The 13,080-nt window shown below is 36.2% G+C and overlaps 1 protein-coding gene across 1 annotated transcript in view; it reads left to right on the top strand.

Moving 5' to 3' along the window:
• Positions 1 to 13,080, top strand: part of TBCK (TBC1 domain containing kinase) — a 100,723-nt gene that overhangs the window by 34,548 nt on the left and 53,095 nt on the right. Inside the window, exons 10-19 of the mRNA XM_005148639.3 lie at positions 171 to 319; positions 1,274 to 1,412; positions 2,867 to 2,966; positions 4,806 to 4,855; positions 5,370 to 5,499; positions 5,834 to 5,932; positions 7,263 to 7,325; positions 8,197 to 8,323; positions 8,855 to 8,905; positions 9,578 to 9,661. Coding sequence (XP_005148696.2) covers positions 171 to 319; positions 1,274 to 1,412; positions 2,867 to 2,966; positions 4,806 to 4,855; positions 5,370 to 5,499; positions 5,834 to 5,932; positions 7,263 to 7,325; positions 8,197 to 8,323; positions 8,855 to 8,905; positions 9,578 to 9,661 — 992 coding nt within the window. The remainder of the gene's footprint in view (positions 1 to 170; positions 320 to 1,273; positions 1,413 to 2,866; positions 2,967 to 4,805; positions 4,856 to 5,369; positions 5,500 to 5,833; positions 5,933 to 7,262; positions 7,326 to 8,196; positions 8,324 to 8,854; positions 8,906 to 9,577; positions 9,662 to 13,080) is intronic.

Below are 13,080 nucleotides of genomic sequence, written 5' to 3'. Positions count from 1 at the left end.
ATTTTATGCATCAGGAATTCAACAAAATTGGTAGATATTTTTGCTACTAAAATTTCTGAAATCCATTATAATTCAAAATAACTTGCCAATATTTGTTCCTAGGGACATTTCACACTGAAATGTAACATTTCTGGAAGCATTTTAGTTTTATGCTCTTTTCTTAATTCAAGGCCAACTCCAGAGGAACTGCTGCATGACAGCTTGTTCAGTGAGATATCCTCACTATATCCCCTCTTCCACAAACCTGCTGGTCTGTTCTCATCTTCTCCAAGATGTGCTAATTTAACACTTCCTGAAGACATAAGTCAGTTATGTAAAGGTAAAAGCAGGTATTGTGGTAAATGTCATTGCAGGGGAAGGAAAATAAAATGTATTCATGTTTTCTTTTAATATTTTGTTGGAGGGGAACTGATTAAATATTACAACACTACATTATTGTAGTAAGTAGTTTGATGGGCAGCAATATGGGCAAACATGTTTTGAGAGATATGTGCATATCAAAGGATGGCATCTTGATTTTGCGCAACAACCTTGGGGAATAAATAGTTATCATTAATATTCAAGTCCATCCTGGAATATCAATATTTTTGTGTTTGGAATTTGGACATGTGCATGTACAAGGGTTTGTTTTGTTAGGTTTTGGTTTGGGGTTTTTTTGCTTTTTTTCTTTTTTTCACAAAATTGTGTTGTGTATTGGTAAGAGGATTCTGCTGGATCACAGCATGATTTTTGGAAGTATTGGAAATCCTTGTGAAAAATGTCACATTCTAGAATAAAAGACAATATTTCTAAGTTTATATATGCTGAAAGTGTTACCACTCTGAAGTCCTCATTAACTTTTTCTGCATTCTTCAGAGTTTTCTACTTGTTCAGAAACTGTCATTATACAGTTTTGGAAGACTAAGATAGTTTTTGGGTTTAGGCTTTTTTGTTTGTTTGTGGTGGTGGTTGTTTTTGTAAAGACACACAGGAAGCAAAAGTCCACATTTCAGTGTATTTATTCAATTGGTACTATTGTCTGGCACTGAGGCTAACTGCACAAATACTTGCTTTTTTCTGACTTTTACCCACCTGCTCTTTCTGAAAATCTTCCTAAAGAGCACTTGCAAAGGGGAGATCACTTTTCTACTAACTTCACATTAAGGTCTGGGACCTTTAAAGCATAGTAATTTGGTGGTGTTTCTTTTCTTTACAGTATGTGTTTGGAGTGGTAGGAAGAAATACAGGTTACCTAAAAAGCTGTAATTAATTTTTGTATGATTTCTCCTAATAGATGAAGATAATGATTACCTAGCAGAAAGATCAATTGAGGAGGTTTATTACCTGTGGTGTTTGGCTGGGGGAGACTTGGAGAAAGAACTTGTCAACAAGGAAATCATTCGATCAAAGCCACCTGTCTGCACGCTTCCCAAGTAAGGAAGGAGAAGCACTTTAAAGGAAAGAAGAATGGATGGTGAAGGCTAGTGTTCTGACAAAACATTTTGGTTTGGTTTTTAGTTTCAAGACCTGTATTCATGAAAAATATTGAAAATAACATTCTTGAACAGCAGGAAATCATGTCACTTCCCCTCTTACCCAATTCATAGCATTATTTGAGTGCCTTATGTATATGTCGCCTGCCTGCACTTCATAGTTGTTTCTGAAATCTGAAGAAATGTAGGTGAAGTGCAAAACACTGAAATGTAAGTCCCTAAATTTAGCACACTTTACAATACCATTAAGTTTTAATAAAAATATCTCACTGTGCTTCAACAGTGTATTTGTAATTGTAATTTAATTCAGTGCTTTCTGTAGCAAATTCTCGCTTTCTGAATCCCTTTCCCAGGGCAGCAGAGCTGAACGGTCAACCCAGTTATTCATCAGATTGGCTAATTTACTTTTTAAAAAAATTTTAGGTTTATGACTTACAGATCTGTGACAGATTTTTAGTCATTACTGCCTTTATCTTACTGCTACGCATGTTGCAATTTTATGTAGTGTATTCATGTTTTTATCTTAGAAGCTGATCTTATTAAGCATGATTATGTGTCCATATAGATCAATTTGCTGGTTCTGGGTTTTAAAAACACATGAAGTCAATGTACAGCCAAAATGCAGTAACTTGGAAAAAAAGGTGGAGCTAGATTTTGTGTGAAATTTGGTGGCAGAATTAGTGTGGATTTCAAGGGATTACCTATTTCTGTACTTGCATACACGCAGGTGTATGCATGTCCTTTTGAATTCTGAGGGGAAGCTACTTTTGTCATACTATCTCTGTTGAAGATGGGGTGTTCATTTCGAAAGTACAATTTAACTCCATCTTCTGAGTGGTACTGAGAATGCTTAGCTTAATTTCTGGAAATCAGCTTCATGCGATCGGCTTTAAAAATATCACAAAATAGACAATTTGTTTGTGCTGTGTCGTATGCATTTGTATTCTTCAACAGACTGCAGCAGGGAAGGTCTATGTCAGATTTTGCTGGGGTTTTTTGTCATGGTGGGAAATGGCTTTCAGATTACAATAATGTCTTATTTTTGCTTTTCACAATAAATGTCAGTCCTAGTCTGTGGCAGGCCAAGGAATAAAAGGGAATATTAATCCCATATCTCATTACTGTTCTTTTGTGTGCAAACCAAAGTTATAGAAAACCTGAAATGTGCCTTTTTTAGTCCAGAACCTGTTTGAAAAATTTAAGGCAATGGTACATTCCCTTGATAGCAGGCTTCATGCCATGCAGAGTCAATACAGTATACTTCTAAGCACAAGTATTTTGTGTTTAAAGAGGAAACTGATAGATGTAAAAATATTTTGGGTTCTTTTGTTTTTCTTTTTTAATTCAAGTCTTGTGTTTTAAAATGACCTAATTTTTTTCCCTCCCTTTTGAAGCTTTTTATTAGAAGATGGTGAGAGCTTTGGGCAAGGACGAGATAGAAGTTCCCTCCTAGATGACACAACTGTGACTTTGTCTTTGTGCCAGCTCCGAAACGTAAGAAGAATATTGTGCACTTGTTCTTGTCTTCGTTGTAGAAACATTTGTTTGAAGGGAATGTGTAACAGCAGCTCCTACTGCTGTTCCTTCAAATGACATTGTTGTTGATTCTAAGAGAATACTTCTTAGTGTCCAATTTAGATTCTGATTTATGCTAGTAGATTGCTTTGTCGGCAGAAGCTTACTAAGTATGATTTATCTTCTCTTCCTCCATCCCCCTCCTGTGTCCTTCCCTTTCGCTGTTTTTGTTACCTGCTTTGTTCTGGTGAGGCCCAGATAGTTCTGTGGTACCTGATATTCTCCAGTACTGCTAAATTAAATTGGACAGTGTCATCTTGCATTGTTTAATTCTTCTCTGTAGGTGGCACACAAGATCCAAAAGAAAAATAAATTTGATTCACTTGCAGTTCCTGAAAGCCTTTATACCAATTTTGTAGTAGCTAATTACTAATCTTTGGAATATATAGCCAGGAAACAACTAGTTCAAAAGATCACTTCAGACCATTTTGCCTGAATGCAGTAGTGCAGTTTTCATCTTCAGTGGAAAAGTCAACAAAAAGTTATGCTTTACTATTTGCAGCTTGCTTTTTATAGCAGTGAGTGCAGTTCTGTCACAGTCTTTAGAAAGAACCTTTCCGTATGATTACAGAGGTTTATAGAGAAAGAAGGTGACTCCTGAAGTCTTAATCTTTGCCACTGTTATCTTAATGTTAGTGGCAATGTGGCAGATACTGTATAAGCATATTTCTTTGGTAGAACTTTGCCTTGCTTCACACAAATGCATGAAAAGAGACCAAATAATGGATTATTTTGTTGCTTGGTTGGTGGGATTTGAGAGGGCAAGCAAAGGAGGTTAAGAATATGCAACAGCTATTTTGAAGGTAACATGCACTGCACCTCCTACTGTTGTTCCTAAAAAAGGGGTAGCTTTTAAGGCATCTTATAAAACTTTTTAATCTGTAAATTTGGGTATCACCCCCTACTTCTATAAATGCAGCAACAAATAAGGTATATACCGAAATCTGATTTGGGGGGAATATGCAAGCCTGAACCTTGCAGTGTTAGCTGAAATAAATTTTTGAACTTAAGTATTTCTTTAAACACCTTTTATAGAGCAGAGCATGATGTGCTTATAATCAGAAGAGTATAAGTATTGAATGAACTAAGAATGAACTGTACTGTCAATCCCAGGAGGTGCAGGCAGTGTGCTGTATGCCTTTAAGTTAGGAGTTGAACTGCAAAGGAGAATACTACAGGGAAGGTGGTATTAAACATTTATCATGGTGCATCAAAGATAAATGAAAACTTAAGGCAAAACTGTGCATGTTTGGCTGTTTACTTTTCCAGAGAGTGTCTATATTTGTGTGTAACTTTCAGATGCTGTGAGCAGCTCAAATTTGTGTGACTCCTGAATTGGTTAAAAAAAAAAAAAACAGTTGTTCAGCTGCTTTGCAGCTACTTGGATAGGAAGTCCATGTAGAAAAATGAGGAAAAGAAAAAGAAGTATATAATAGAATTGAACTTTCCATTTAACTGTCCATTTAATCCATGGCTCATAGAACTATATTTTGTCTGTAAGCAGATTTATGAATGAGAGGAGTGTTATCTTCAGGCAGAACAACTTCTATCAACTCAAAAAGCCTTTATTAGCAAAAGTTTATAGTGTTCAATGCTGTATGTTTCTTCACTGATGGAGGACTGAGCTAACACTTAAGTCTCAAGGCAAGCTAGGAAGTTTGGCAAATAAATTGCTTATTGATATTTATTCCACTAAATATTTCCACTTGAATTCCAAGCAGCTTTCTGATATTGAATTATTTTTATTCTTCTTTTCAGAGACTGAAAGATGTTGGTGGGGAAGCATTTTATCCATTGCTTGAAGATGAGTAAGTTTGTGTGTAAGCTTGTACATATATGAGGGACTTAATTTTGAACCACTAGTTTTATTTGAGCGGCACACTGTACAGCTATACACAACTGTCTTCCAAAAGCAAACCTAACATGTACTTGTTTGGCTCTTAGGTTTAAGAGCTGATAAACACTGTAGTGGTGGACTTAGGGCCCTGATACCAAACTGAGGATCCTAGCCTGTTTCTCTGTTCTGGAAATCAACTGTTTTGTTAGTTGATTTCCAGAACAAAATATTCAAAAATGTCACAGAATCACAGAATCCCAAGGGTTGGAAGGGACCTTGAAAGATCATCTAATCCAACCCCCCTGCAAGAGCAGGGTAACCTAGAGCACATCACACAGGAACTTGTCCAGGCGGGCCTTGAATATCTCCAATGTAGTCCATTTAAACTGGTTTATGACTCAGAAATACATCACAGGATGTTAATTTTTTTTATGGTGATTTGTATTTCTTGCTGTTCACTGCTACTATCCTAACTTTTTTTCCAGACAGTCAACTTTACCTCATTCAAACAGTAGTAATGAGCTGTCTGCAGCTGCAAGTCTTCCTCTCATCATCCGGGAAAGGGACACAGAGTACCAGCTAAATAGAATTGTCCTGTTTGACAGGCTGTTGAAGGTATGGAACCTTTCTGATGCTGGATAGTTAGATTTGATCTGTTAATTTGAGCATTTTTAAAAGACCAGATAATTGAAAAAGGGAGCAGAGATCAAGAGACCACTGTGGGAAAGCACATGAATACATTAATGAGAAGAAATGGGTATTTTAACATTAGAGTTCCTCCATCTAGGCCTTCCAGTTAAGAATGAAATTAACTTGTAAAACTGGCGTTGTCTCTTTTGGCTGACAGCATTTGTCTTTTGAAGGAAACACCATCCTAGAACTGGGATATTTGAATTGTTTCAGTTACATAGTAACATTTTTTTTTACTGTTAATTTCTTCTCTTTGAAGGCCTACCCATATAAGAAAAACCAAATTTGGAAAGAAGCCAGGGTTGACATCCCTCCTCTTCTGAGAGGCATAACCTGGGCTGCCCTGTTGGGTGTTGAGGTAAGGGTAGTGGGAGGGCATTAGTAAAGTTTCTGTACTTACTGGGAGGGAATGGGATAGCAATAGGATTTGACAGGGAAGAAGGAATGAAGATTTGTCAGGTAGAATTACTGGAATTTCAAACAAAATGAGTCATGAAATTGTGTGAATGGAGACAATGTTCAGACTTGCTTTTTGTTTCTTAAGATTATTTGATTTCAGAGAATGTGTGCAAATTTGACTGCCTTTTATTTTGATTATGGGATGGAAAAATACTACTTACAGAGTCAAATGTTGCTAGATTGTTTAAATACAGTTGGTTGTTAACAGTTTTTTTTCTTTTTGCTTTGATTTTAAATATTTTTTGCTTTAGTATTTGCCATAATATTTTAAATTTCTTTTTGTTTTGATTTTAAATATTTTTGACAAATGCAGTTTAGAATTCTGCTCGAGTCAGCAGTAGTTGGGCAAAACAGGGTGAAACATACCAAATGTGTTTTTCTCACCAATGCATTTTCTCCAAAGACTCGAGAATAAATAAATGTAACACTTTTGGACAAAGGACTAGAAAGGAATGTCCCAGAAGTGAGGGTCCTCACAGAGATTACTTGACTACCCTCTTCTTGCATCTACTCTGCTTGTAATTTGCTTGTAGTGCAGCAAAGAGGTTCTCATAGATAACACATCCAGGTTATTTAGGATATTTAGCTTAGGAGGTGATCTGCTGAGTGCTATCTGATAAGACCAAAAAAAAAGCTGTAATGTAAATAACAACTATTGCTCAGGGTTGTAGTCTGGGTCTTGGGAGTTGAGGCAGTTCTCATGTTTCATAGGCTTATCATCTGTACAATGCAAATAGTGTTTCCCTGTGCCATAGTAGTGAGATGGACATGTCTGTCTTGGGATTCATGCAAGGACAGGCTATGTAAGAGTAGTATATATTGGATGTGTATAGCTAGATTCAGTGCCTTCAGAGAGATGTTGCTGGAAGCCAGTTGCTTGTGGTTTAGATAAGCACTGAATTCAAACTGAAGAGCATTTTTTAACTTGAAAATGGAAAACTGTATTAAGTACACAATTTTCTGCATAAACAACTGAAAATTGCTGAAGATTGTACTGAGGAGGTCATTAAAAGGTTTATATGTCCTGATAACAGAATAAAGATGGCTTTGTTTGAAATTCAGATGTCAGAATTTTCTGTATTTTGGGAAAAATTTTCAGGGGAAAAAAAAGTTGCTAACTAAAGCACCTAACAAAAACAGTCAACTTCTGTATGTCAGTGTGTACACTGTCATATGCATTTATGTTAGTAATGACTTTCTAAATCTGGGTGTTTTTCTTCCACATTTAGGGTGCCATACAAGCAAAATATGATGCCATTGATAAAGACACGCCAATTCCTACGGACAGACAAGTAAGACTTCTGGTGTTATCAAATATTGCTACTTGAAGTAATGCAAAGATCTTTTCCATGAGCCACAGACATTTGCCTGTTACAACAGATATGGCCAATAGTACTAAAAGAGTTCCCCCTGTCCTCTAACCCTATTCCTACTGGAGCAAGAATCTTGCAAAACAGAGGAATGGGTAGTTTAACTCAAATTATAATTTGAGTTAATTATAATTTGGAAAGCAAAATCTTCTACTTCAGAATCACTATTTCTGTAACAGCAGCAGTGTGTAGTAAGCAATATTCCTGATGTACTGGTAAATCCTGACTTTAGTGAATGTTTGTTGTACATGTTGCACCTTGTACCAGATAGTGCCGAGTACCTGGAGATCCTGTGAGGTGAGCTGTGCTTGAGCAATTTGGTTCTCCAGGAAGTCTTGCCAGATGTAAAAAGACATCACAAGCAACAGCTGTTTCTTTTGGCTGCCTGAAGAAATATTTTACATCAAATTGGGTACAACATTCTGAGAACTCTGATTTGACTATCCTTTAGAGCAAAGGGATCATAGCACCTGGAATGAGTCCAGAAGTTGGGTCAGAAAAAAAAAAACCTATAGCAGTAGTCTGCATTCTGCCTTTTTCAAGGCATTTTAAAAATATGAATCTGGAAAAAGAAAAAACAAATCCCTCTTTTTAATCTTGAACAGCACTATTAGAGTCTCAAGTTCCCTTTCAGTGTTGATTTTGAGTGTGATAGAGGAAGTCAATTGTGTTTATGATGGTGGTCTGACTTATATTCTTTGGCTCACTTCCACCTCTAGTGTTGCAAGATTGCTGTAGTACTACCTCACTTATCCTGATTTCTCTTTATATTATATGCCTGGCTGTGATGCAGATTGAAGTTGATATTCCTCGTTGCCATCAGTATGATGAGTTGCTGTCATCACCAGAGGGTCATGCGAAGTTTAGACGTGTATTGAAGGCCTGGGTTGTTTCCCATCCTGATTTGGTGTACTGGCAAGGTGAGTTTGACTGGTTGGCTAGATCAGATAATTAACTGGAAAGCTATGGTTGACTTAAAAATACCTCCACCATTTTCCCTACCTCCAATGTAAGCTTTTTTTTGAGCATTTTCCTTTCTGTTTCTTTTGAAGAAGGAATCTATGGGTTATTACAAATATGGATCCTAATTTATATTTAATTTGTAATGAAAAATCGCCCCACTCTTATATATTTACTCTTCCTAAGCTTCAGTCACTTAAACAAAGAAAAGTCTATTGCTTATTGTTCAGCTCCAAGGTAAAACTGCTGAAGTTACTGAGCAAGCTCTTGGGATAGTAAATTGCATTTCATGGTAAGCCTTGGCAGAATAATCAATTCAGCATTATAGTTCAACGTCTTCTTTCATGCATTGATTCCACAGTTGTTTTCAGCATTACATGTGAAGCCTGAGGTTGCAGAATTATAATCAGTATCAGGAGTGCAAATTTATTTTGTGCATTGCTGTAAATGAGCTCTTTATGCTGTTTTTTTTGTGGCTTTTCTCTCTTCAGGTCTTGACTCTCTTTGTGCACCATTTCTGTACTTGAATTTTAACAATGAAGGTGAGTACCCTTTTCTGCTGGGGGTGAAGGGGAAGCATAATCTGTCATCTCTGTCTAGTTGTAGACAGATACACATGCACCCACTTACAGAAGGAAACTTTCTGTAGCTACAAAGGAATTTTAAAGCTGAATACAGTAATGAATACATAATGCATAATTGTTGAATAGAATAATTAATGTGTAATAAAAAGCACGAATTATTTTGTTTATAGAAAAGCAAGAAAAGCTTCTCTAGTATGTCTTTTTCAGTGAAGCTGTAGTTCAGCCTTGTTTAATGTGAGTGTATGATTTCTAACCTAACTGTTAACCTCTCCAGTCTAGCTTTATTCAGAAAAGCTGATTATTGTTTTAAATGCCTTTACATGTTTTAAACCAGCTTTGGATATGTGGCCTTTATCAGCTTAAAATGTGATTTGTTCAGAATAGGTGTAGTCCAATCTTCAGTTCTCTTGCACCTAGCTTTCTTTATGTAAGGCCTGTGTGTGTGGGAAAACTAGTTTCTTAGGACAATGATTCCTATTATGCCTACTGTGCATACAATCATTTTTGTGTATAGATTGATTTAAGAATAATAATAAGCATAAGCTTATTACCTGCTTAATAATAAACTTTTAGGTATACTTACTTACGTTTCTGTCCCTGTAGGTGCATTTATTTTTCTATTTCTTTCAGCTCTAGCATATGCCTGCATGTCTGCTTTTATCCCCAAGTATTTGTATAACTTCTTTTTGAAGGATAATTCTCATGTTATTCAAGGTAAGTCTGTCCCTTAATTTTTTATTCTTTTTATTTTTTTCAGAAAAGTGGAATTATTTCTAGATTATAAATGCACATTTTCAAGTTGCAAAATTGAAACACAATTAGAATCTCACTGTAGAAATACCCACCTATTTATTTCAAAAGGTTTATTTTAGATAAGTAAGAGCAACAGCTCTGCAAGAAAAATAGGATCAAAATAAGTGGGTAATTCAGGCAGGAGAAAAAAAAACAAATGGTCTGTATAAGCTTTTAGAAAGCCATTAATAGATAAAAAAAAGGTGGCAATGAATGTTTTTAATTGCAAGCAGTTTTGAGTATTTATTGAATACTGGCTTTCAGCATGGCTTCCTGTCTTTCTGTTTCTTTTAAAGAAATTCTTCTGTATATAACTTGTGAAAGTCCTTAACTTAGGAACAGTGTCTGTAATTTTTTTCTTCAAAACCAAAGTGAAATTAAGACCTGATCAACAACATACAATTAGACGTAAAAGCAGTTACGTACTGGGTAATAGGGAGGGAGCTAACATAAGGAGTTGTTAGGAGAGACAATTAGTAAAAAGTGTTACGAACTGAATATGTAAAATAAATAGTTCAGGAAAACTATTCAATAGAACTTATTTGCATCCTTTTGTCTGTAAAGAAAGAGTGCTTGCTGTATAAAAGGGGCAGTAGAGATCTAAAGATGAACAGAATAAATATATCATATGCTCTTGTGGTGACAATCTCTGTAGACTTCAAGAATAATAGCTTGATAAAGACTTTTCTCAAAGGAGTATATTCTTCCATAAAATAATACTTTTGCTCTCTAGAGTTCCCTGATGTTATCCCTAAGGGGCTTTATAAAAAGTCACAAATACAGGTCAGTACGATTCTGTGAACCAGAGTAGCAACTCAGGCATTCCTGAGTACCTGTGCAATGTCTGGCACCATCACGGACTCAGGGAGACCTTTTAGGAGTCATTCAGTATTCTGATTTAATCCTTTCTTGGGTGTATGTCAAATGCCAATGTGTAAATGGCAGTTTTAAGTGAAAACCCTGTGTAATTTCCCTGCTTTTTTGGGTTTGAAGAAAGTGTTAAGAATGTGTCATTTAACTGCCTACTGTAGTTTTAGCTTCTGAGCTTCTTTGTGTCTTCCATGTAGAGGTGGACAGGAAGAGTCTTTTAAACTGCAGAGTTTAACACATACCTCATTTCTGAACTTGTCCTACATTATGAAGACAGGTGTTTTTTCTAAGCTTGTCAGATTTATTTCCTCACATGAAATAGGAATGCCAAATTACATAAAACAGAAAAATCATACAATGAAATTCCAGGCAGCAGCAATTCGCTGGACCTGAGTGGTACGTTTTTGTGAAGATTTGTGTGTTTTTAAAAACCTAATTAACCATGTAATCCCATGCACTAATTATATTTCATAAGACTGGCTAGTCAAATAAAGATGATATTTATCAACCTTTATTATATCTGTAGAGAACCATCATGGGCACGAATCTTCATTTTTAAAATGAATGTGCTTCAGAAGCTAATTGTGAAATCGTTTTCATCAATATAGAGCTGAATGTGTAGGGTTATGTAGAATTACTGGTTTGCTGTACCAGAATTGTGATTACTGGCTGTTTCATGAAATAAAACTGACATGAAATGCACTTTAAAAAATAATTAATAATGCAGTGTGGCATGCATTTAAGGCATGGAGTCAACTATCTCCCAAACTTGTATGCATGTGAATAACTTTGGCTTAAAACTGAGAAAACGTGATCTGTGAGTAGCTCCAAAGAATTCTCACCTTTGTGACACAAAACTTGATATTGGATGTTTACCCACTTACCTCCTCATCTGGGTGCTGCCAGGGCATCAGTGGCATAAGAGAGGTGCAGTATCAGAGGGGAGAGGCTGGCACTCGTAAGATGCCAGATACCTCTTAAGAGGTTTAGTGCAGGGGCTTTGTCATTGCAGCTAGAAGCAAAAGTTGCAAAATTTCTGAAGGAGGCTCAAGAGGTCTTAGTTTCTAATTGTAACTTGCATTGGAGAATTAGGCATCCTTTCAAGGATAACTTACAGTAGGACTGTGGCTTATTTCCCTTGTGCTGTTACAACGAAGGCATTGTTGTTCAGTCCTCCTGAGGCGGAATCAGCTTTTTAAATTTCTGGTCCATATAGAATTATTTTACAGAGTGATTGATCTTAACTTGCCAGCTTAACCTGAAAGGAGTTAACTTGAATACAGATAATGAAGATCTGAGTGAGATAGGAGCCTGTAAACATGTGGATGTTTAGACCCATTTCTATTTTTAAAGATGTCTAAGCGTGGAATTATCCCAGCAGAACCACTTCAGTGCTTCTTAGCAGTGGAATTGGAATTAGATTTTGTCCTTTCAAGGATGAAGACAAACTGAGAAATAGGGAGTTATTTGATCTCGCCAAGAGACAGGAGTAGGCATCTAGTCCTTACAGTAGACTTTAAAAAAACAACAGCAACTCTGGATGGTTAATTTGTAGAATTGTGTGGACTTGATTTTTGGGGCCTTATATTCGGGTAATGCACTGAGATGTCAGCATATTCTGATGTGGGAGGAGGGTTCACATTCTTTGTCTCTCTTCCCCCCCTGAACTAGCTGTCTGGGCCCTAATTACTCTCATTGGGAGCATAGAGGAAAAGGAATTGCCATCTGTTACAAAACTACAATGTTAATGCCTCTTCATCTTCCTTCTAACAAAGCATATGACAGTGTGGACAAAAGTGGAAGAGGGGCAGAACAGAGAGAAAGAAATCTGCCAATGTCTGTGTTCTGCTGTCTGCTTCTCTTCCAGTTAAAAGCAAGTGTTATTTAGGTAATTAAATTGTGCCCATTGGCCTAATGTGCCATGCTGAAAATGTAATACATTTTATCTTTTACTATAAATATATCTTCTTATTTATTAAAAAAAATACAAATTGAAGTGTTACTGGTCATGGAAATGGTAACCTTAAAGCCCCATTGCCTTAAACTTCTGGGTTACAAAATTTAACTTTGTAGAAAAGAAACCACATAAAATATAATTTAAAGAGTATAAACTTTGTCTATTATTAAAACATTTTGGGGCTTAAAAACCCTTGGATCAGTCCTGCTCTGATTTGCTTCCCTGAGTATCTTGTGGCTCATCGTCATACAGGAAATTCTTTAACTTTGCATGTGGAGTGACCATAACAACCTGAGTATGAAGTAAGTAAACCATTGTTGAAAATCCAGATTGTGAAGTACTGATGAAGGGAAACTGAACAGTCCTTCCTCTGTAGTGAATATAATGCTGACAAAGAGGGTAGCTGTAGTATTGACTTGCTGGTTAATTGTAGGTTGAAAAAAAAATATTTAAAAAAATAGTGTTATTCCTTTTCTACAGCTCATTTGTGAGCTAACAGCATGTGGTGTGATCT

Source organism: Melopsittacus undulatus, chromosome 7 (assembly GCF_012275295.1).
Source record: "Melopsittacus undulatus isolate bMelUnd1 chromosome 7, bMelUnd1.mat.Z, whole genome shotgun sequence".
In the NCBI taxonomy this organism is placed as follows: Eukaryota; Metazoa; Chordata; class Aves; order Psittaciformes; family Psittaculidae; genus Melopsittacus; species Melopsittacus undulatus.
Note: the sequence above shows the minus strand (reverse complement) of the source record. Positions and strands in the feature narration are given on the sequence as shown.